General features: G+C 38.8%; 1 protein-coding gene across 2 annotated transcripts in view; it reads right to left on the minus strand.

The window, feature by feature from the left end:
* LOC137778670 (cytochrome P450 3A24-like) overlaps positions 1 to 25,587 on the minus strand; it is a 43,107-nt gene that overhangs the window by 11,869 nt on the left and 5,651 nt on the right. For both annotated transcript variants that reach the window (XM_068565885.1, XM_068565886.1), the window contains exons 4-11: positions 24,177 to 24,276; positions 17,169 to 17,282; positions 16,819 to 16,907; positions 15,342 to 15,490; positions 9,515 to 9,642; positions 5,721 to 5,787; positions 2,680 to 2,840; positions 12 to 238 (exon numbers count right to left, since the gene is read on the minus strand). In XM_068565885.1, coding sequence (XP_068421986.1) covers positions 12 to 238; positions 2,680 to 2,840; positions 5,721 to 5,787; positions 9,515 to 9,642; positions 15,342 to 15,490; positions 16,819 to 16,907; positions 17,169 to 17,282; positions 24,177 to 24,276 — 1,035 coding nt within the window. The remainder of the gene's footprint in view (positions 1 to 11; positions 239 to 2,679; positions 2,841 to 5,720; positions 5,788 to 9,514; positions 9,643 to 15,341; positions 15,491 to 16,818; positions 16,908 to 17,168; positions 17,283 to 24,176; positions 24,277 to 25,587) is intronic.

Consider the following 25,587-nt stretch of genomic DNA (forward strand, 5'->3'; position numbering starts at 1 on the left):
GGGTCTTGTACCTTTCAGGACGGAACTCCTCAGGCTCTGGCCAGAGCTCTGGGTCGTTGTGAAGAACGAAGAGTGGCACCACCACTGTCGTCCCTTTGGGAATGAACACCCCATTGACTTCCACATCCTTCTTACAGACCCTCTCAAGTCTACCAGCAATTGGGAATATTCTGAAAGTTTCATTCAACACCATGTCAAGATACTCCATCTGTACCAGAGCCTCGTAGGTGGGAGGCGCCTGGGAAGAGAAAAAGAGATTTCGATAAATTAAGATTTCGGATCAACCTTCAACTCCATCTGCGTAGTCCTATTGAAATGTTAGGAGCTCCAGGGAATAATTTAAATTGGTAGAGGACCTTAGCATTTATAGACATTTTAATATCTATCATGTGCTTTGACCTGCTCAATGGCCCACAGAGGTGTGTAGAGTAGTTATGACTATGGGAGCTGTTAGGACAATGCCCTAAACAGGGCCTGAAATCCCGCACGTTATCATCTAGTGTATTTTCTTTCTCATGAGAACAAACGTGACCAATAGACTATGACCCTTAGTCTTAAGTGAAATAGGCCAAAGTCACTGTTTCCTTTTGAAAGTGAGGCCACACATCTGTACCAAGGAAAGAAATGTATAAAAGAGCAAATCACCTGTTCAACATAAAGGTTTTTAGTTGAAAACTCCTGACTGCTAATTCTTTTCATTATACATATAAAGTTTGGAAGCACTATATTATATGAAAACTCTATAAATAATTTGGGGAGAAACGAGTTCCTTTTTAAACCAAATACGAAAACAAAGAGCAAGATTGGGTGCTACAAGGAACACAATTTCAGATCCAGGGAAAGTTACAAGAGGATGAGACCCCTACCCTCAGCCACAGCCTCTGTTGCTGGAACAGTCTCCTATTGTCCCTGCAGGGGTGACTGTAAGGTCTGAAGGTCTAAACAAGCCACTCCAGCCCCAGAGGCCAGCTCTCCTCACACCACAAAGAATTCCACTTTTGGCAGAGATCTGAGACCAGTGGGGGTGACACGTGGCTGTCACGTGGGGTTATATTTAAGGGGCAACATTGTAGAGGGTAAGAGTTGGCTCAGGAGACAGACACCCTGGCACATAGGTTGGCGTTTTCACCACTAGGTACACGACTAGTATGTGAAAGTATTTCATCTCTCTGTCGCTCAGGTTTCTGAAATGTTACATGGAGATAATTAGAGTTGACACTTCATAGGCTTGTGTGGCAGAGACGCTCACTGCTCACCCAGTATCCACGTAGTCCCTGCATTTCCCAGCTCACCTGAAGTTACAGGAAACCAGCTTTGCCAATGGGCTGTGAACTGAGGCGATTATGTCAGTTCGGGGACAAATCATTTGAAAAGCCAGTGAGCAGCGCTCGAGTCCCTTATTCCCCGGACAACAGGAAGTCCTCATGTTCCAGATAAGGCAGCTACAGGAAGGTGGAGACTCAGCCTGTATCCCTGAGTAACGCTGTGGAGCAGAGCTGCCCGCTCCCATCCTCCGCTAACAAGCATGTTGGTCATGTAGACGTGGGTTAGAAGGGAACCTCTGCTCTGTAAAGCCACTGAGATTTGAGGGCTAACCTGTTACTGAGGCATAACCTAGCGTCTCCTGACTTATACAGAATTTTATGAAGGTTAGATTCATTTATAACTAGAAAGTACTTAGAAAGACATATATCGTAAGAAGCAAATGTTAGCCAATAGTGTTGTTATTATAAGTATTATTATAAAAAGGGGAGAACACAATGCTTTAGGTAGCCTGTCTCTTAGTGACCTTTTCACCTTATTGCATCAAAAGAATCCCAATATGAGATTTACCAGAGAAGACAGATCATCTCTAACTTAGGTAGGCACTGCAATCTATCCTTATCTTGTATTTGAAGGACTCAGGATTCTGAAAGGCGATCAAACTTGTCTAAAACCACAGCCAGGACTCAAACTCACATCCTCTGTTTCCTACTTTAAGCCCTTTGTTGTTACAAGGCTCCTCCTAGTCAGCAGTTTACCCAGGGCGGTAGACTGAATTCATGGTCCCAGTTCTCCAGCCCTTCCTGGGTCCATGCCCTTTGTCATCTAACCCAGTGGTGCCTCCCATTCTGACTCGCGTTGGCCAGGTGACTCACTTTGAACCAGTGGAAAGTTGGCTAAGTGTGGTGCTTGCAGAAATCTGAAAGTCACCCACATGATTGGGCTTCCTGCTCGTGCCATCTGCCATTGCCCTGAGAAGCAGACATGTAGAGTATGAGACACATGTGGAGCACGTGTGGAGCTGAGTCACCCCAACTGCGTAGCCAAGGCCAGCCTACATCAGCCAACACCCAGAACCAAGGAAGTCCAGCCATATCAACAGATAACTAACTATGCAGACACTGGAGCAATAAATGCTTACTGTTAGATGCCACTGAGGTATTGTGATTTTTACATGGCATACTGTAATATATGATATGCCAGTACCAGCACTTTTTCCACAGTACTTATATTCCTGTGTGTACCACACATAACCTATGTTTTTCCCTTTGTTTTGTATGCTTTAGATCCTTCCTAAATAGCACAGGTTAAAGATTTGAGGTTCATGCTTTCTGCAAATATATTCTAAGAAGTGATGAGGAGGTATTCTGGCTAAGGCTTCACCTTCCCCCTCTCTCTCCAGGTATCATCACTCACCTTATTGGGGAAAGTTGCATCAATCTCCTCTTGCAGCTTTTGCTGGACATCAGGGTGAGTGGCCAATTCATATATAATGAAGGAAAGAGAACTGCTAGTGGTCTCGTAGCCAGCAAAAATAAAGATAATACTTTGGGCCATGAGTTCTGTGTCAGACAGAACTAAAAGGAGAGAAGAGACATTTTAGATAAACCACATCAATATAAAACATCACAGTTTAGATGATGAGAAATCCAAATGAAACTGCCAAATCCCTAGCGGGAAAATGTAAAAGCAATTGAAAATTAAACTAGTAGTGCTTTGCATTCTCATGTCTTCCTTAAGGAGCCAGAAAAAAGCAAGAATTGTCTGAATCCAGTTTTCCCCAGTGTCTATACTCTCCTCGGCCCCTGCTCCTGACTACGCCACCTCCCTCACGGCACAGCTGGGTAATTTCAAGAGACGGCATTTTTGTCTAACTTACACAGTACTATTAGTATGTCCCCTGGAGAATCCTAAAAGTGCTTTAGCTGTAATTAATATGGGGTAACATTCTCTTCCAGAATAATTTAAATTATTCTAGCTAAAGTAAAACTTGATTCTTTGGCAGATTTTACAAGACTAAGGCTATATTATAGGGAAAATGAAGTTACCTTTTATCTAAACATGTTTGTGGGAACTAAAGAGAACAACATAAGGCTGTTTCTACTCAAAGTCTGTTGACGGACCATGAGCATCACCAACATCCAGGAACTTATGAGAAATTCAGAGTCTTCAATCCTAAACTAGAACTACAGAATCAGAGTCTGAACTTTCATATATATATATATATATATATATATATATATATATATATATATATATATATATATATATATATGATGATTTGCGAGCAAAACCTGGCCTGAGAAGCATGGATTATACATTTGACAGGCATCAGGCAATGGAAGACCTGGGGCATAAGTCTTCTCTGGGGGATCTCAGATATGTACGGAAACTACAGAGATTGACTAAAAGCTAAAAGAGTTGTGATTGACCCTAGTCTAATCAATGGCATTAAAGTAGCAGAAGGAAGAATGTGTCCCTAGAAGGGTATTAGTCAGCACGCAATATAGAAAAATAGGGTCCAGGGAGTGGAATTAGCAACGCTTATTCAATCATGGCCTGAATGCCATCTTCTCAGCACACGCCCCCTCTCTTTGCTCTCCTTTAGCCTCACTAAACAGCCCATGTAATTATAAATAGGTCTCTCTTTTTATTTTCTCCCAAGAGACCAAGCGTGATCAGGCTCTTATCTATTTGATGGGACTGAAGTAGGACCTTTAGTTACTTAGAGCACTCAGATCAACGTGGTATCTGCCCCAACCAAGCAATTCACACACACACACACACACACACACACAAACAATACAAAATGAGTGTGAAAAAGATCTACACATAGTTTTAGATATATTTATAGTGGTGTGCTGGCGTCAGCTCGTCCCTGCTCGAGAACAATTTTTTAAAATTCAAGAATTTTGTGAGATGGTTGTCAAACCATTCATAGCTTGAAATTAACCACATGGGAGTATTCATGTCATGGAATAAACTAAAGATCAGGGCCCTCTTGTTTGAAAGAGCAAGGCTGTTTATATCACTGGTTATGGGTGATATAGAAATCCTTATGTTCATCAGTCTTGTATAAATATATTTGATGTTCTTATCTTTGTCCACTGAGAGGATCCAGAAGCAAAGAAACCCTAGTAGCAATGAGCATTCCTAAGATCCCAGATTTTGATTTCTAAATACCATTTCTCACTAAAGGGAACCAGAGTTCCTTGGGAAAAAATGGCTGATTCCAGGGCTACTCAGGGGAAATAAAAGAGAAACCTGAACTGTCTTACATCAGAAAGTGAGGAAGTTCCCAGAAAATGATAGATTAAAGAATACTGGATACTCTGTGTGCTGTAATGGTGGATATAGCTCATTATACATTTGTCAAAAACCCATGGAATGTACAACACCAAGAATGAACCCTAAGGTCAACTATAGACATTGGGTGATAATAATGTATTAATGTACGTTCATTGATTGTAACAAGTGCACAACTCTGGTATCATCTTTTGATAGTGGGGAAGCTGTGTGTAGTTGGGGTAGGATGTATATACTGGAAATCTCTATACTTTCCACTCAATTTCGCTGTGAACCTAGCTGCTCTAAAAAATAGTCCGTTAAAAAAAAAAAAAGATTTAAAAAGAAGAAAGAAGAAAAAAGAATACAAGATCGCACTTGAAAAAGCTCCAGTGGACAAAACTGAAAGAACCTGAAAATCAAAATGAAGAATGATGTAAGAGAGTAAGTTAGTTATACATGAGATCATGCTGATATAAATAAACAAATAAATGACTGGGGGAGAATGGAGAACTCTCCCTACAAAAGAACATCAATTCATAAATACAGAAGAATGATGGAATTAGAAAGTCATCATATTGCAACCACCATAGTAACAATGGTTTCAGTCAAAAACCATCCATGGATGGTAAAACTAGTGGGTGACAATCTGAAGAGAAACAGTATATTTCCAGTCTCAAAGGCTTCTCCCATAAGGTACTTGTTGATGACAAAGGAAAAAATTGAACTTTACAGTAGACTAAGCTAGTGAACACAACTTTAACCAAGTGTTCCAAGTTAAGGGGCAACCAACACAGGGGCAATGTGCCTCCTGATGGGATAAAGTCTTGATGCAAATTTCCAGGCAGAGGTTCTGACTCATTGGGTCTGGAGGAGCCTGAGAATTGACATTGGAAACAAGCTCCCCGGAGGTTCGGTGGTAGGTGATCCACAGACCATGACTGACTGATGGGCATGACATCCTTGTTATACTTGCCCTTCAAGCTCTGAACAAAGTTGTGCCTGCATACACCTATGAAGTATCTTTGGCTACCATTTTTATCTGACCATGTGTCTTCCTTCAACTTGGCAGAAATCCCCAGCTGCCTGGAAAACTTCCTGCACATTTTCACAACCACCCCCTAGCTCTGCGCCCCACCGGCAGTGGCCCCTCTGAAGATCTCCTTGGTTACCTTTATGGGTGTCAGTTTCTTTGGAATTCTGGGAGTTAATCATCAGCTGAAGAAAATCCACTCGATGCTGGAAACAGAAAGAGAAATGTCAATGGCAGAAAGTTACTTGTGAAGACAGAAATAAATCAGGAGTGCATATTTCACACCTCTTTCCTGAGAATATGGCCCCTTAAAGAGCTGAAGGCTGACGAGTACTGACTAAGTCCTCAGTGAACAAAACATCCACCTACAAATCTTGGAGAGCATGATGTTTCCCTGAGAGAAACCCAGCCATCATGTCCAACTGCTTTTTGGTCCTCCCTCTCTCTGATCTTTGGTTTCTCTGGCTTTTGAAACAGCTTCTTAACTAAAGAGTTATGTGCTCTCTCTCCTGTCATACCTGTTTGCTTAGGAAAAGATCCACGACTTCAGTCCTTGTTTTCCCTCCAACTTTAATTCTTTTATTTATTTATTTATTTATACAGCAGGTTCTTATTAGTTATCCATTTTATACATATTAGTGTATACATGTCAATCCCAATCTCCCAATTCATCACACCACACCTGTGAAGCCATCTGGTCCTGGGCTTTTGTTTGTTGGAAGATTTTTAATCACAATCTCAATTTCAGTGTTTGTGATTAGTATGTTTATATTTTCTATTTCTTCCTGGTTCAGTCTTGGAAAGTTGTGTTTTTCTAAGAATTTGTCCATTTCTTCCAGGTTGTCCATTTTATTGGCATATAGTTGCTTGTAGTAATCTCTCATGATCCTTTGAATTTCTGCAGTGTCAGTTGTTACTTCTCCTTTTTCATTTCCAATTCTATTGATTTGAGTCTTCTCCCTTTTTTTCTTGATGACTCTGGCTAATGGTTTATCAATTTTGTTTATCTTCTCAAAGAACCAGCTTTTAGTTTTATTGGTCTTTCCTATTGTGTCCTTCATCTCTTTTTCATTTATTTCTGATCTGATCTTTATGATTTCTTTCCTTCTGCTAACTTTGGGGTTTTTGTGTTCTTCTTTCTCTAATTGCTTTAGGTGTAAGGTTAGGTGGTTTATTTGAGATGTTTCTTGTTTCTTGAGGTAGGCTTGTATAGCTATAAACTCCCCTCTTAGGACTGCTTTTGTTGCAACCCATAGGTTTTGGATCATCGTGTTTTCGTAGTCATTTGTCTCTAGGTATTTTTTGATTTCCTCTTTGATTTCTTCTGTGATCTCTTGGTTATTAAGTAGTGTATTGTTTAGCCTCCACGTGTTTGTGTTTTTTACGTTTTTTTCCCTATAATTGATTTCTAATCTCATATCGTTGTGGTCAGAAAAGGTGCTTGATACGACTTCAATTTTCTTAAATTTACTGAGGCTTGATTTCTGACCCAAGATGTAATCTATCCTGGAGAATGTTCCATGCACACTTGAGAAGAAAGTGTGATCTTCTGTTTTTGGATGGAATGTCCTACAAATATCAATTAAATCTATCTGGTCTATTGTGTCATTTAAAGCTCGTGTTTCCTTATTAATTTTCTGTCTGGATGATCTGTCCATTGGTGTAAGTGAGGTGTTAAAGTCCCCCACTATTATTGTGTTACTGTTGATTTCCTCTTTTATAATTGTTAGCAGTTGCCTTATGTACTGAGGTGCTCCTATGTTGTGTGCATATATATTTATAATTGTTCTATCTTCTACTTGGATTGATCCCTTAATCATTATGTAGTGTCCTTCCTTGTCTCTTGTAACATTCTTTATTTTAAAGTCTATTTGATCTGATATGAGTATTGCTACTCCAGCTTTCTTTTGATTTCCACTTGCATGGAATATCTTTTTCCATCCCCTCACTTTCAGTTTGTATGTGTCCCTAGGTCTGAAGTGGGTTTCTTGTAGACAGCATGTATATGGGTCTTGTTTTTGTATCCATTCACTGAGCCTGTGTCTTTTGGTTGGAGCATTTAATCCATTCACGTTTAAGGTAATGATCGATATGTATGTTCCTATTGCCATTTTCTTAATTGTTATGGGTTTGTTTTTGTAAGTCCTTTTCTTCTCTTGTGTTTCCCACTTAGAGAAGTTCCTGTAGCATTTGTTGTAGAGCTGGTTTGGTGGTGCTGAATTTTCTTAGCTTTTGCTTGTCTGTAAAGCTTTTGATTTCTCCGTTGAATCTGAATGAGATCTTTGCTGGGTAGAGTAATCTTGGTTGTAGGTTCTTCCCTTTCATCACTTTAAATATATCATGCCACTCCCTTCTGGCTTATAGAGTTTTTGCTGAGAAATCAGCTGTTAACCTTATGGGAGTTCCCTTGTATGTTATTTGTCATTTTTCCCTGGCTGCTTTCAGTAATTTTTCTTTGTCTTTAATTTTTGCCAATTTGATTACTATGTGTCTCAGCGTGTTTCTCCTTGGGTTTATCCTGTATGGGACTCTCTGCGCTTCCTGGACTTGGGTGGCTAATTCCTTTCCCACGTTAGGGAAGTTTTCAACTTATAATCTCTTCAAATACTTTCTCAGGTCCTTTCTCTCTCTCTTCTCCTTCTGGGACCCCTATACTGCGAATGTTGTTGCGTTTAATGTTGTCCCAGAGGTCTCTTAGGCTGTCTTCATTTCTTTTCATTCTTTTTTCTTTATTCTGTTCCGCGGCAGTGAATTCCACCATTCTGTCTTCCAGACCACTTATCCGTTCTTCTGCCTCAGGTATTCTGCTATTGATTCCTTCTAGTGTAGTTTTCATTTCAGTTATTGTATTGTTCCTCTCTGTTTGTTTGTTCTTTAATTCTTCTAGGTCTTTGTTCTTTAATTCTTCTAGGTCTTTGTTAAACATTTCTTGCATCTTCTCGATCTTTGCCTCCATTCTTTTTCCGAGGTCCTGGATCATCTTCACTATCATTATTCTGAATTCTTTTTCTGGAAGGCTGCCTATCTCCACTTCTTTTAGTTGTTTTTCTGGGGTTTTATCTTTTTCCTTCATCTGGTACACAGCCCTCTGCCTTTTCATCTTGTCTATCTTTCTGTGAATGTAGTTTTTGTTCCACAGGCTGCAGGATTGTAGTTCTTCTTGCTTCTGCCGTCTGCCCTCTGGTGGATGAGGCTGTCTAAGAGGCTTGTCTCCAACTTTAATTCTTAATGAATGACCACATAAATTAATCCCCTGATATTTGCAGAGTTCATCAGCAGCTTTTGTAGAAGCATCTTCAAGCCCTTCACCCTTCCAGAATGCTACATATTCTTCAGTGACATCCTGAGTACCCAGCCCTGTCCCTTAACCTGCAGACATCCTTGTGCTGGCCTCCAGCCCTCATGAAGGCAAAGCTGGGTTAACCCACTTGTGGCTTCATTGGCCAGAGAAGACTCCTGCCCACTCCAACTATGAGTGGGCTCAACTTTTAAAATGACTACACTGCATCAGGTGCCTGACAGGGCCTTCCACTGGACAACCTGTGAAATAGGAAGCTCGGAACTGAAGTGATTCTTTGCCAAGCTAATATTTGGTGAAATACCAGTGAAATCATTTTTAATCAGCAACTTTTATCCCTTAACCATTTATTGAAAAAAAGTGGTAAATTCCTTATCTCAATAATATTTATGCAGTGACATACTAATTGGCATGCCTATTATTATATTTAAATATTGCTCTCTGGCTCATACTCTTATTTCCTCCCCCAACTTCCTCCTTAGTCATTCCCCCCAAATTTTAGAGCCCTCCTATTCTAAACTCTATAGTTTTCTATCTACCTTTAAAAAATGTAGAGATATGCATAAGAAATATGTGTACAGCTCAATAAATTATCAAAAAGTGAACCCCCTCATGTAACCACCACCAGACTTTACCGTTTGTTTATCTTTGAGGCGACTCTCTTTTATCCTTTTTACAGACTTTGTTAAAAAATTCAAAGAACTTTTTGGAAACAGAGTAATATTTAATGCTTCAAAGACCGGGGTGAGGAATGGAAAGAATACTGTAGGGAAAAAGATAAAAGGAAGCACAGTGAAAATGCAAAGTTTACTTGGAGCAATCGTAATTTGCTCTACCAATCAAGAAAGTAAAACCACCACGATACCCAATCATGACCCATGGCCTCTATGACCTTTGCTCAGACTTCCAAGCCAATGACTGAGCAAGGCCAAGTCCACATATAGGGGCCATCACTACAGCAGTGAGATCAGTGGCCCCTTCTGCATCTTTGGATTGACCAAAGGAACTGGATTACATTCTGGGACCTCATGGCCTTTAATTCTTGGACTAGTATCTCTTTGGATAAACCAGACTGTAATCTGTTACTTCAATTAATTGTGCAGTTTAAAAAATAAAAGTCATGATATAAATAATATGGTGAGTGTCTTTCCACCACAATGGAATGTAATTAGAAATCAGTAACAGAAAGAAAATTGGGAAACACACAATATGTGGAAATTAAATAACACACACTTAAATACCCAATAGGTTGTAGAAGATATCAAAAGGCAATCAGAAATTACTTTTAGATGAATAAAAATGAAGACACAATATACCAAAACTGATGGGATGGAGCAAAAGTGGTGTTCAGAGAGATATTTATGGCTATATGTTTAGATATTAAAAGAACAGAGATCTCAAATCAAGAAGCTAAATTTCCACCTTAATACACTGAAAAGAGAAGAGCAAACAAAACATAAAGTAAGCAGAAGGTAGAAAATAGTAAAGATAAGTGAAGAAACTATAATGAACAGGAGAATAAAAAACAATGGAGGAAATCAGTGAAAACAAAAGCTGATGTTTTGAAAAGGTTTTTTAGATAGATTGGCCAAGAAAATAAGAGAAAACACTCAAATTGTTAGCATCAGAAATCGCTACTGACATTTTAAAAATGAAAAGGACTATAAAGAAATCTACATATACTCAATAACTTGTAATAACCTATAGGAAAATAATCTGGAAAAGAATACATATACAGGGACTTCCCTGGTGGTGCAGTGGTTAAGAATCTGCCTGCCAATGCAGGGGACACGGGTTTGATCCCTGGTCTGGGAAGATCCCACATGCCACAGAGCAACTAAGCCCCTGCGCCACAACTACTGAGCCTGTGCTCTAGAGCCCGCAAGCCACAACTACTGAAGCCCATGCACCTAGAGCCCATGCTCCGTAACAAGAGAAGCCACCACAGTGAGAAGCCCGCGCACCACAGTGAAGAGTAGCCCCACTCACCACAGCTAGAGGAAGCCCACGCGCGGCAACGAAGACCCATCGCAGTCAAAATTTAATTAATTAATTAATTGCTTTTTAAAAAAGAATACATATACGTGTGTGTGTCTGCATAGCTGAATCACTTTGCTGTACACTTGAAACTAACACAACATTGTAAATTAACTTAACTTCAATACAACAAAGTAATCTATGAACAACAGTATGGCAATAAATTAGACAATTTAGATAAAATGGATACATTCTTAGAAAGATACAAACTATAGAAACTGACTTAAAAAGAAATAGACAATCTGATATACCTATAAGAAGTTCAAAGTTTTAGTCAGTAATCAAGAAACCACCCACAGTTTGGCAAAGAAAAGCTTATGTCTAGATGGTTTCAATGGTGAATACTACCAAATATTTAAAGAATTAACACCATTTTTTTTTTAACAAACTCTTCCAAAAAGTGGAAGATGTTGGAACACTTCCACATTGTATGAATCTGTACTAAAACCAGGCAAATTGGATAAGATGGTTCTTTGGGACACTAGTCCACCACCTTCCTGGTCTATTGGCTTTCCAAATAAAGTCACTATACCTTGCTTCAATCAGTCAATCAATCAATCAATCAATCAAACCAGCACAAGTAAAGAAAGCTACAGACCAACATACTTTATAGCATGGGTGCACAAATCCTCAACAGAATACAGGCAAACTGAATCTAATAATATTTAAAAAGTGATACACACCATAACCAAGTGGGGTTTATCCCAGGAATACAAAGTGTTATAATAAACCATGTCAAAGGAATAAAAAACAATGACCACATGATTATCTAATAGATGCATAAAAAGCATGTGACAAAACCCAACACTCTCTTGTGATAAAAATACTCAACAAACAGGAACAGAAGGGAATTTCCTCAATTTGAGAAAAGACATCTACGAAAAACTAAGCTAACACTATACTTAATAATGAAAGACTGCATGCTTCCCCTAAGCTTAAACTTTCCCTAAGTTTAAGAACAAGACTAGGAAAATCATAAAGACAGAAAGTAGACTGGTGGTTACCAGGGGCTGGGGGCAAGGAATAACAGGGAGTTATTGTTTAATGCATATAGAGCTTCAGCTTCACAAGATGGAAACAGTTATGGGGATGGACAGAGGTGATTTTTACTCAACGATGTGAACGTATTTGATACCGCTGAACTGCACACTTAAAAAATGGTTAAGATGGAAAAAAAATTGTTTATCATGAAATATATCAAATACAAAGTGTAAATAAAATACATATGTATAATTTAAAGAAGAAAAAAAAAAACAAGACTAGGAAGCCTCTCTCATCGCTTCCACTCCACATTGTACTAGAGGTTCTAGCCAGGGTAATTAGGCAACAAAAGGAAATAAAATGCATCCGTATAGAAAATGAAGTAAAACTCCTCTACCATCAGATAACATGATTGTGTATATAAAAAATCCTAAATAATCCACTAACATCCTATTAGAACTAATACACAATTTCAACAGGGTTTCGGGAAACAAGGTCAATATACAAAATCAATTCTATTTCTACACACTGTAATAAATAACCCAAAAGTGAAATTAAGAAAATAACTCTATTTATAATAACATAAAAAAAGAATATTTAGGAATAAGTTAACAAAAGAAGTGTAAAACATCTACCCTGAAAACTGCAATATTGTTGAAATAAAGAAAATCTAAGTAAATGAAAAACATCCCATGTACATGTATAAGAATACTAAACATTGTCAAGACAGCAACTCTACAGATTTAATGCATTCCCTATCAGAATTCTGGCTGGCTTCTTTGTAGAAACTGAAAAGCTGAATTTAAAATTCATATGCAATTGCCAGGGGCACAGAAGAGCCAAAACAATCTTGAAAAAAAAAAAAAAAGAATGAAGTTGTAGGACTCGTACTGCTGATTTCAAAACTTATCATAAACCTATAATAATCAAGGCAATGTCATACTGGCATAAGAATGGACATATAGATAAACAGAATAAAATTTAGACTCTGGAAATAAATCCACTTGTTTATGGTAAACTGAATGTTGAGAAGGGTTACAAGACCATTCAATGGAGACAAAATTGTCTTTAATAAAAGGTTCTGGGATAACTGGATAGCTACATGCAAAAGAATGAAATAGACCCTTACCTTACACCATATACAAAAATAAACTCAAAATAAATCAAAGACCTAAACATATGAGCTAAAACTATACAACTCTTAGAAGAAAACCAATGGGTAGATCTTCATGACCTCAGATTTGGCAATGGATTCTTAGATATGACACCAAAAGCACAGGGATAAAAAGGAAAATAAAGAATTCATGCATGATGAAAATAAAAAATTTTGCACTTTAAAGCAAACTATCAAGAAAGTGAAGAGACACCTACAGAAAGGAAAAAAAAAAAAACAACTTTCCAAATCATGTCTGATAAGGGACTCTTACCTAGAATATAAAAAGAACACTTACAACTCAACAACAGAAGTACTGAATATAATCCAACTATAAATGGGCAAAATATTTGAATAGACATTTACCTAAAAAAGACTGTGGGGAAACAGTTTGGCAGTTACTTATAAGTTAAACACAGAGTTACTATATAACTCAGCAATTTCACCTCTGACTACATACCCAAAGAATTGAAAACAGGTATTTAAACGAAAACTTGTACATGAATGGACATAGCAGCACTGTTCATAATAGCCGAAAGCTGGAAATGACCCAAGTGTCTGTCAACTGATGAATGGATAAACAAAATGCAGAATGTCCATATAATGGGATATTATTTGGCCATACAAAGAAATGAAGTACTGATATATGCTACAATTTAGATTACCCTTGAAAACATCATGATAAATGAAAGAAGCCAGCCACAAAAGCCCACATATATGATTCCATCTACACGAAGTGTCCAGAATAAGAAAATCTAAAGAGGTAGGAAGTAGATTAGTGGTTGCTTAGGGCTAAGAGGAGTGAGAGGTGACAGTTATCAGGAACAGGGCCTGTGAGTTGACAAAAATGTGCAACAATTGACTGTAGTGATGGTTGCACGTATCTTTGAATGTAGTAAAACCCTTTTTTTTTCAACTTTGCTGAGTTATAGTTGAGATACAGTACTGTATCAGTTTGGGTACAGCATAATGACTTAACATACATATATTGTGAAATTAACCCCATAAGTTTAGTTAACATTCCTCACCTCATATAGTTACAAAAAAAAATCTTCCCTTGTGATGAGAACTTTTACGATTTACTTTCTCAGTAATGTACAAATATATCATACAGCAGTGTTAACTATACTCACAGTGTACATTACACTTTCAGTACTTTTTATGTTACAACTGAATATTTATACCTTTTGACCACTTTTATCCAATTCTCCCACCACTCAACCCACACCTCTGGTGACCAAAAATCTGATCTTGTCTTTCTATGAGTTTGGTTTTCTTCCTCTTCTTTCTTTTTTTTTTTTAGTTTAGTTTTTTTTTATTCTACATATAAGTATTTGCCCTTCTCTGTTTGACTTATTTCACTTAACGTAATACCCTCTAGGTCCTTCCACTTTGTGGCAAATGGCAGGATTTTCTTCCTCTTCTGGGTGAATAATATTCAATTGTGTGTGTGTGTGTATATATATGTATATGTATATGTATATATATATATATATATATATATATATATATATATATATATACATATATACATATATACACATACATACAGAGAGAGAGAGAGACTCAAGTCCTAGAAGAACCTGGCTCTCTCATATATATATATATATATATATGTATATATACATATATATATACACACATATATATGTGTGTGTATATGTACACATACACACATACAATATCCAGTTGTGTATATTGAATGTTGTATATATTTTGCCTGTCCATTTCATCTGTTGATGGATAGGTAGGATGTAAAAACCAATGAATTATACATTTTACAGTGGTGCATTATATGGCATGTGAATTGTATCTCAATAAAGCTATTATTTAAAAAAGAAAGATAGGGCTTCCCTGGTGGCACAGTGGTTAAGAGTCCGCCTGCCAATGCAGGGGACATTGGTTCGAGCCCTGGTCCAGGAAGATCCCACATGCTGAGGAGCAACTAAGCCCATGCGCCACAACTACTGAGCCCGTGAGCTACAACTACTGAGCCCGTGTGCTACAACTACTGAAGCCCACACGCCTAGAGCCCGTGCTCCACAACAAGAGAAGGCACCACAATGAGAAGCCAGTGCACCGCAACAAAGAGTAGCCCCTGCTTGCCACAACTAGAGAAAGCCTGCGTGCAGCAATGAAGACCCAGTGCAGCCAAAAATAAATAAATAAAAACAAAAATAGTTTAAAAAAAAAAGAAAGATAAAGGAAGAAAGGTGGAGAAGGAGGAAATGAGGGAGGGAAGGAGGGATGGAAGAAGGAATAAAGAAAAAGGAATAAAGTAGTCCACATACCTATTGAGAGAAGTAATGGAGAGAGGAGATTAAATTTTAAGATATTCTTGCTATATTCCACAAAGGGATCTTGTGGGTTGTTGAGGGAATCAATGTTCACTCCAAATGCTATGCCAGTAATCACATCCATGCTGTAGGCCCCAAAGAAGCTGAGTAGAGAAAGATATGAACAACTAAAATCAACATCTCTTTACTCTCCTTACCCAACACACATAACAAGAAGTGCATGTAAAATCAGATGCCCAGACAAGGCAGGTAAAGAGCCACACTCTTTCAGAACCATGCTGGACCATGGAAGAGTCTATGCTACTATCACTAACTCCTGAGGTGTGTCTGAGGTGCCAGTGATGCAGCTGGCCCTGTGCCAGGAGGGATGGGGACACTAAGGCAAGTTAGACATCCCCCCACAAACTCAAGGAGCTCAGTCATAGAGGGATAGACACCCATAATCAGACAAAGTACAGTAGTGTGTTTTGACTACAGGCAATAATAAGTGTATAAGGACTGTGTCTGAGTATAACCAAGGGTGTAAATTTAACACATCCTGGGGGAGTCAAGAAAGGGGACGTTGATCTGGGTCTTGCCTCACCACAGAACGTGCACTCTGAGCTGATTCCTCTTCAGTGAATTACAGAACAGCAGCACCTTGTTCTGAGTTGCCAGGAACATCATCCCTCACTGTCTTACACCTCTGCTAAGGATCCTGAAAGACCCACACTTCCTCAACTCCAGTGGTCTGTGGTTGCCCTGAGGGCAGACTCATTTCTGTGAAATGTAAGAACTAAAAATATTTCTAGTTAAAAAAATAATAAATTACTCCAAATTTGACTTAGGGAATCCCATAGCTAAGTGATCTTATGTCCTCAGTTTTCCTGTGACATTCTCAGTTTATACCTGTTGTTACAGCAGAATTAAAAAAAAAAAATCTCAGTTTAGACAACAAATGCTATGATCACTCTACCCATAGCCTGTACAGGGCCTTCTCTCTTTTGAGGCTGAAGGAAGAACAAATGGTGGTTAAGAATTAATATTTAGCATTTTCCTCAGGAAAACTGTGAAGAGATTTAAGTTGTTTCAAGTTCCATACTGTAACATTCCTGCCCAGTGCACTGCCTGCCAATATGTACAAAGAGCCTTCCCCACCTCCGCTCCACACCCCCTACACTCAGTACTGTGCACAACAATGTTTCTCCTTTCTAAACTATGTGTTTTTGTCTTCCAGAATATCCAAAGTGACAGTTAAGCAGATAAGTTCATCCTGGCTCATGTACACAGGAGAAGACCCTTTCTCTCCCAGCTGCCCTGCTTTCTTTGGTGAGCCACCACTCATTCTGGGGTGGCCCATTGGAGTGGTATCACCACATACCTGCTTCTGTCTGGTCACTACAGTAACTCAGCAGTGGGAATCTGGCTCCCTGGCAGGCAGCTTGGAGGGTCTCAATGGACCTCAGGTACCAGCAGCTTCACCCCTACTTACTCTTTCATGCTGATGGGCTTGCCTTTCTCTGCTTCCTTCTTCAGGTTCCTCACCAACACGTCTCCAATCTGGCTAATGATGGGGAACATCTAGATACAAAGTACAACATCACCTGAAGTTAAATGCAGACTCAAGTCCTAGAAGGACCTGGCTTTCCCAAGCATGGAGCAGTAAGTGGCATTTTATAAGGAATCTTAAAATGTCTCTTCTAGGATGTAAAGATAAAAGACCATCATTAGAAAACTCAAATTCAGCAGACTCCTCTTTGGAAAGGGACTACGATCTTATTTTCTACGTGTCCCTAGAGTCATTCCTTAAGTTTCTAAATGAAAGTCCTCTTCTTTTCTTACCTCCTTGAGCTTTCCGCTGGTGAAGGCTGGAGACAGCAACGTTCGTATTCTCTTCCATTGTTCATCCTCAGACAGAGAGATGGCATTTTTCATAATTCCCACTGGACCAAAAGCCTAGAGTCAAAAGCAAAACACAGAGTCTTATTGGCACTGTCCCAAGGTGATTGACCAGATCTGGGAGCCTATTCTTGAAGCTCCAAAGAAATAGCTATCTGGAGAGGGCAGACAGCAGAAGCAAGAGGAACTACAATCCTGCAGCCTGTGGAACAAAAACTACATTCACAGAAAGATAGACAAGATGAAAAGGCAGAGGACTGTGTACCAGATGAAGGAACAAGATAAAACCCCAGAAAAACAACTAAAAGAAGTGGGGATAGGCAACCTTCCAGAAAAAGAATTCAGAATAATGATAGTGAAGATGATCCAGGACCTCGGGAAAAAATGGAGGTAAAGATCGAGAAGATGCAAGAAACGTTTAACAAAGACCTAGAAGAGTTAAAGAACAAACAAACAGAGATGAACAATAAAATAACTGAAATGAAAACTACACTAGAAGGAATCAGTAGCAGAATAACTGAGGCAGAAGAACGGATAAGTGGTCTGGAAGACAGAATGGTGGAATTCACTGCCGTGGAACAGAATAAAGAAAAAAGAATGAAAAGAAATGAAGACAGCCTAAGAGACCTCTGGGACAACATTAAACACAACAACATTCGCATTATAGGGGTCCCAGAAGGAGAAGAGAGAAAGAAAGGACCCGAGAAAATATTTGAAGAGATTATAAGTCGAAAACTTCCCTAATATGGGAAAGGAAACAGCCACCCAAGTCCAGGAAGCGCAGAGAGTCCCATACAGGATAAACCCAAGGAGAAACACGCTGAGACACATAGTAATCAAATTGGCAAAAATTAAAGACAAAGAAAAATTACTGAAAGCAGCCAGGGAAAAATGACAAATAACATACAAGGGAACTCCCATAATGTTAACAGCTGATTTCTCAGCAGAAACTCTACAAGCCAGAAGGGAGTGGCATGATATACTTAAAGTGATGAAAGGGAAGAACCTACGACCAAGATTACTCTACCCAGCAAAGATCTCATTCAGATTCAACGGAGAAATCAAAAGCTTTACAGACAAGCAAAAGCTAAGAAAATTCAGCACCACCAAACCAGCTCTACAACAAATGCTACAGGAACTTCTCTAAGTGGGAAACACAAGAGAAGAAAAGGACCTACAAAAACAAACCCATAACAATTAAGAAAATGGTAATAGGAACATACATATCAATAATTTACCTTAAACGTGAATGGATTAAATGCTCCAACCAAAAGACACAGGCTCAGTGAATGGATATAAAAACAAGACCCATATACATGCTGTCTACAAGAAACCCACTTCAGACCTAGGGACACATACAAACTGAAAGTGAGGGGATGGAAAAAGATATTCCATGCAAATGGAAATCAAAAGAAAGCTGGAGTAGCAATACTCATATCAGATAAAATAGACTTTAAAATAAAGAATGGTACAAGAGACAAGGAAGGACACTACATAATGATTAAGGGATCAATCCAAGTAGAAGATAGAACAATTATAAATATATATGCACACAACATAGGAGCACCTCAGTACATAAGGCAACTGCTAACAGTTATAAAAGAGGAAATCAACAGTAACACAATAATAGTGGGGGACTTTAACACCTCACTTACACCAATGGACAGATCATCCAGACAGAAAATTAATAAGGAAACACGAGCTTTAAATGACACAATAGACCAGATAGATTTAATTGATATTTGTAGGACATTCCATCCAAAAACAGAAGATCACACTTTCTTCTCAAGTGTGCATGGAACATTCTCCAGGATAGATTACATCTTGGGTCAGAAATCAAGCCTCAGTAAATTTAAGAAAATTGAAGTCGTATCAAGCACCTTTTCTGACCACAATGCTATGAGATTAGAAATCAATTATAGGGAAAAAAACGTAAAAAACACAAACACATGGAGGTTAAACAATACACTACTTAATAACCAAGAGATCACAGAAGAAATCAAAGAGGAAATCAAAAAATATCCAGACAAATGACTATGAAAACACGATGATCCAAAACCTATGGGTTGCAACAAAAGCAGTCCTAAGAGGGGAGTTTATAGCTATACAAGCCTACCTCAAGAAACAAGAAACATCTCAAATAAACAACCTAACCTTACACCTAAAGCAATTAGAGAAAGAAGAACACAAAAACCCCAAAGTTAGCAGAAGGAAAGAAATCATAAAGATCAGATCAGAAATAAATGAAAAAGAGATGAAGGACACAATAGGAAAGACCAATAAAACTAAAAGCTGGTTCTTTGAGAAGATAAACAAAATTGATAAACCATTAGCCAGACTCATCAAGAAAAAGAGGGAGAGGACTCAAATCAATAAAATTAGAAATGAAAAAGGAGAAGTTACAACAGACACTGCAGATATACAAAGCATCCTAAGAGACTACTACAAGCAACTCTATGCCAATAAAATGGACAACCTGGAAGAAATGGACAAATTCTTAGAAAGGTATAACCTTTCAAGACTCACCAGGAAGAAATAGAAAATATGAACAGACCAATCACAAGTAATGAAATTGAAACTGTGATTAAAAATCTTCCAACAGAGGCTTCCCTGGTGGCGCAGTGGTTGGGAGTCTGCCTGCCAATGCAGGGGACACGGGTTTGAGCCTTGGTCTGGGAAGACCCCACATGCCGCGGAGCGACTAGGCCCGTGAGCCACAATTGCTGAGCCTGCGCGTCTGGAGCCTGTGCTCTGCAGCAAGAGAGGCCGCGATAGTGAGAGGTCCGCACACCGCGATGAAGAGTGGCCCCCACTTGCCGCAACTGGAGAAAGCCCTCGCACAGAAACGAAGACCCAGCACAGCCATGAATAAATAAATAGATAAAATTTTTTTAAAAATTAGAGAAAGCTTTTCCACTGACAGCTAAACTTTGAAGCAACCTCTAGGTAAAAAGAAAGCATGAAAAATTCAGATTGTTTCAAATCTAAAAAAAAAAAAAAAATCTTCCAACAAACAAAAGTCCAGGACCAGATGGCTTCACAGGTGATTTCTATCAAACATTTAGAGAAGAGCTAACACCCATCCTTCTCAAACTCTTCCAAAAAATTGCAGAGGAAGGAAAGCTCCCAAACTCATTCTATGAGGCCACCATCACCCTCATACCAAAACCAGACAAAGATACTACAAAAAAAGAAAATTACAGACCAATATCACTGATGAATATAGATGCAAAAATCCTCCACAAAATACTAGCAAACAGAATCCAACAACACATTAAAAGGATCATACACCACGATCAAGTGGGATTTATCCCAGGGATGCAAGGATTCTTCAATATACACAAATCAATCAGTGTGATACACCATATTAACAAATTGAAGGATAAAAACCATATGATCATCTCAATAGATGCAGAAAAAGCTTTTGACAAAATTCAACACTGACTTATGATAAAAACTCTCCAGAAAGGGGACATAGACGGAACCTACCTCAACATAACAAAGGCCGTATATGACAAACCCACAGCAAACATCATTCTCAATGGTGAAAAACTGAAAGCATTTCCTCTAAGATCAGGAACAAGACAAGGATGTCCACTCTCACCACTATTATTCAACATCGTTTTGGAAGTCCTAGCCACGGCAATCAGAGAAGAAAAAGATATAAAAGGAATACAAATCGGAAAAGAAGAAGTAAAACTGTCACTGTTTGCAGATGACATGATACTATACATAGACAATCCTAAAGATGCCACCAGAAAACTACTAGAGCTAATCAATGAATTTGGTAAAGTTGCAGGATACAAAATTAATGCACAGAAATCTCTTGCATTCCTATACACTAATGATGAAAAATCTGAAAGAGATATTAAGGAAACACTCCCATTTACCATCGCAAGAAAAAGAATAAAATACCTAGGAATAAACCTACCTAGGGAGACAAAAGACCTGTATGCAGAAAACTATAAGACACTGATGAAAGAAATTAAAGATGATACCAACAGATGGAGAGATATACCATGTTCTTGGATTGGTAGAATCAACACTGTGAAAATGACTATACTACCCAAAGCAATCTACAGATTCAATGCAATCCCTGTCAAATTACCAATGGCATTTTTTACGGAACTAGAACAAAAAAATCTTAAAATTTGTATGGAGACACAAAAGACCCCGAATAGCCACAACAGTCTTGAGGGAATAAAAGCGGGAGCTGGAGGAATCAGACTCCCTGACTTCAGAGTATACTACAAAGCTACAGTAATGAAGACAATATGCTACTGGCACAAAAACAGAAACATAGATCAATGGAACAAGATAGAAAGCCCAGAGATAAACCCACGCACCTATGGTCAACTAATCTACGACAAAGGAGGCAAGGATATACAATGGAGAAAAGACAGTCTCTTCAATAAGTGGTGCTGGGGCTTCCCTGGTGGCGCAGCAGTTGAGAATCTGCCTGCCAATGCAAGGGACACGGGTTCGCACCCTGGCCCGGGAAGATCCCACATGCCGCGGAGCAACTAAGCCCGTGCGCCACAACTACTAAGCCTGAGCTCTAGAGCCCGCAAGCCACAATTACTGAAGCCTACGCGCCTAGAGCCCGTGCTCCGCAGCAAGAGAAGCCACGACAATGAGAAGCCCGTGTACCGCAACAAAGAGTAGCCCCCGCTCACCCCAACTAGAGAAAGCCCGCGTGCAGCAACGAAGACCCAACGCAGCCAAAAAATAAATAAATAAATAAAATTAAAAAAAAAAAAAAAGTGGTGCTGGGAAAACTGGACAGCTACATGTAAAAGAATGAGATTAGAACACTCCCTAACACCATACACAAAAATAAGCTCAAAATGGATTAAAGACCTAAATGTAAGGCCTGACACCATCAAACTCTTAGAGGAAAACATAGGCAGAACACTCTATGACATCAATCACAGCAAGATCCTTTTTGACCCACCTCCTAGAGAAATGGAAGTAAAAACAAAAATAAACAAATGGGACCTAATGAAACTTCAAAGCTTTGGCACAGCAAAGGAAACCATAAACAAGACAAAAAGACAACCCTCAGAATGGGAGAAAATATTTGCAAATGAAGCAACTGACAAAGAATTAATCTCCAAAATTTACAAGCAGCTCATGCAGCTCAACATTAAAAAAACAAACAACCCAATCCAAAAATGGGCAGAAGACCTAAACAGACATTTCTCCAAAGAAGATATACAGATTGCCAACAGAGACATGAAAGAATGCTCTACATCATTAATCATTAGAGAAATGTAAATCAAAACTACAATGAGATACCATCTCACACCAGTCAGAATGGCCATCATCAAAAAATCTACAAACAGTAAATGCTGGAGAGGGTTTGGAGAAAAGGGAACCCTCTTGCACTGTTGGTGGGAATGTAAATTGATACAGCCACTATGGAGAACAGTATGGACGTTCCTTAAAAAACTAAAAATAGAACTCCCATATGACCCAGCAATCCCACTACTGGGCATATACCCTGAGAAAACCATAATTCAAAAGGAGTCATGTACCACAATGTTCATTGCAGCTCTATTTACAATAGCCAGGACATGGAAGCAACTGAAGTGTCCATTAACAGATGAATGGATAAAGATGTGGCACATATATACAATGGAATATTACTCAGCCATATAAAGGAATGAAACTGAGTTATTTGTAGTGAGGTGGATGGACCTAGAGACTGTCATACAGAGTGAAGTCAGAAAGAGAAAAACAAATACCATATGCTAACACATATATATGAAATCTTAAAAAAAAGGTCATGAAGAACCTAGGGGCAAGATGGGAATAAAGATGCAGACTTACTACAGAATGGACTTGAGGGTACAGGGAGGGGGAAGGGTAAGCTGGGACAAAGTGAGAGAGTGGCATGGACATATATACACTACCAAACGTAAAATAGATAGCTAGTGGGAAGCAGCCGCATAGCACAGGGAGATCAGTTCGGTGCTTTGTGACCACTTAGAGCGGTGGGATAGGGAGGGTGGGAGGGAGGGAGATGCAAGAGGGAAGAGATACGGGGACATATGTATATGTATAACTGATTCACTTTGTTATAAAGCAGAAACTAACACACCATTGTAAAGCAATTATACTCCAATAAAGATGTTAAAAAGAAAAAAGTAAGTGATTTCATGAAGTGTTTTAGTATTGATAAAATAATAAACTATAAAAATACAAAAAGGGGCTTCCCTGGTGGCGCAGTGGTTGAGAATCTGCCTGCCAATGCAGGGGACACGAGTTCGAGCCCTGGTCTGGGAAGATCCCATATGCCGTGGAGCAACTAGGCCCGTGAGCCACAACTACTGAGCCTGCGCGTCTGGAGCCTGTGCTCCGCAACAAGAGGCCGTGATAGTGAGAGGCCCACACACCGTGATGAAGAGTGGCCCCCGCTCGCCACAACTAGAGAAGGCCCTCGCACAGAAACGAAGACCCAAACAGCCATAAATAAATAAATAAATAAATAAAGTGTAAAATTAAAAAAAAAAATACAAAAAAAAAATTGGTCTACTAAGACCCTGATAAGAGGAAAAGACAAGCTACTCACTGTGACTATAAAAGAATGGTTAGAGGGAGATTGATGGGGAAGTAACATTTCTATACATTGGTTGTGGTGGTAGTTACACAAATCTACATCTATGATAAATTTTCATAGAGTAACACACACACTCACACCAAATGAATGCACATAAAACTGATGAAATCTGAATAAGCTATGTGGATAGTATCAATGTCAATTTCCTACTTTGATATTGTACTATAATTATGCAAGATATTAACCTTTGGGGGAAACAGGATGAAGGGTTTCCTTCAGAGCACCTTCCTGTATTTTTCTCTTTTGACAATATCCTGTGATTTTATAATTATTACAGAATAAATATTTAATAAATAAATAAAATGTAAACTTAAAAAATGGATGTTTACCCTCCGGTTTGTGAAGACAGAATAACATTCTTTCACTAGCACTGTTTTGATTATGTCTGGATCTGTGATAACTAACAGAGGCTGTTGACCTTCATAACACCTGTGTAGGGAAAAGAGATGTGATTAAATTTAATGATCCGGTTTCTGCAGCTGGAGTCACAGCTTAAGTCCAGACTCTCATCCTGACATTACATAAACCTTACTCCTAGAGATCATGGTTAGAAATAACATTAGAACATTTGTGAAGTCTAGGTGTTGTTTACATGGGTATTTCCTATGCCATTCTCCATAACTTCTATACGTTTAAAATATTTCATTATCAAAAAGGAAGTTAGCTTAGTAAATAATTGAAGGCAAGTAAATCGTCTAAGAATGAAAAAAATAATTAATTAAGGAGAGTCCACCCACTCATTTTTGGAGATATATCAAAAGCATGAAAAAGGCCTATGAAACTTATAGACACACTGATCATAAATAGGTGAAATGTGTCTGCAAATGGAAGAAGATTTGGAATACTCCACAAGTGAGAGTGGGATTATGAAAGATTTTCTCTGTTCTATTTTCTAAAATTTGCTTTCTAGTTCATAATTTTTAAAAGGAAATATTATATTAATAAGGAGATATCCTTGGTAGCGTCAAGGTTATAAAAATTTGAAACAAAAGGACAAAGAGAATAAAGAAATTCAGAGGAACACGTATAATTCATTTTAAAAATATTTTCTTTTCATTACTTATATTTATTCTTCGACATGGGTCCCAAGTGGGCCTCAGGCTCCGTGTAGGTAACAGCCATTAGCAGCAGGGCAGGCCTACGTTTGACCCACCTAACCACAAAAAGCCAACTCCTCAGATGCGATACATCCCAATTTGTCCTGATCTCCTGACTGTCAGGACGCCCGTTCATGGGAATGGGCCGCTGGCATGAGGCTGACTCTAAGTTAATCACACTGTCTTCCGGCATTTTGTTTCCTCTATCAATCATTTGCAGTGGCTAGAACACAATGGAAGGTTTTCTACATGTTACCTATTATCCCTCTGACTTCACACAGGAATTTCAAATGGTTTTGTGATTACATATAAAAATGGATGAGAACCAGTGCATTATTTCCCCCCCCCCAAAAATTCTAAAACTCAGAGGGTTTAAGCGGGTGTCATGTGCATTTAGAGTTGAAGCAGTGACGGAAGGGATTGAAGAGGCACTTAATCTGCTCTTCCATCTGATTGACCATATTACTTGGATGATTCCCTTTTTCCCATCATGTTTTTTCAAAAACACCTGGGTGGAGAAGGGATAGTGGTTTGGGGTGACGCTTTATATTCAGATGTCACTCCAGCCTTAGTATTTCTTATACTACCAGTTAAAATTCAGATTCTTGGGCCCCACCCCAGATCATATTGATTTGGTATGCTG

This window comes from Eschrichtius robustus, chromosome 16 (assembly GCF_028021215.1).
Source record: "Eschrichtius robustus isolate mEscRob2 chromosome 16, mEscRob2.pri, whole genome shotgun sequence".
In the NCBI taxonomy this organism is placed as follows: Eukaryota; Metazoa; Chordata; class Mammalia; order Artiodactyla; family Eschrichtiidae; genus Eschrichtius; species Eschrichtius robustus.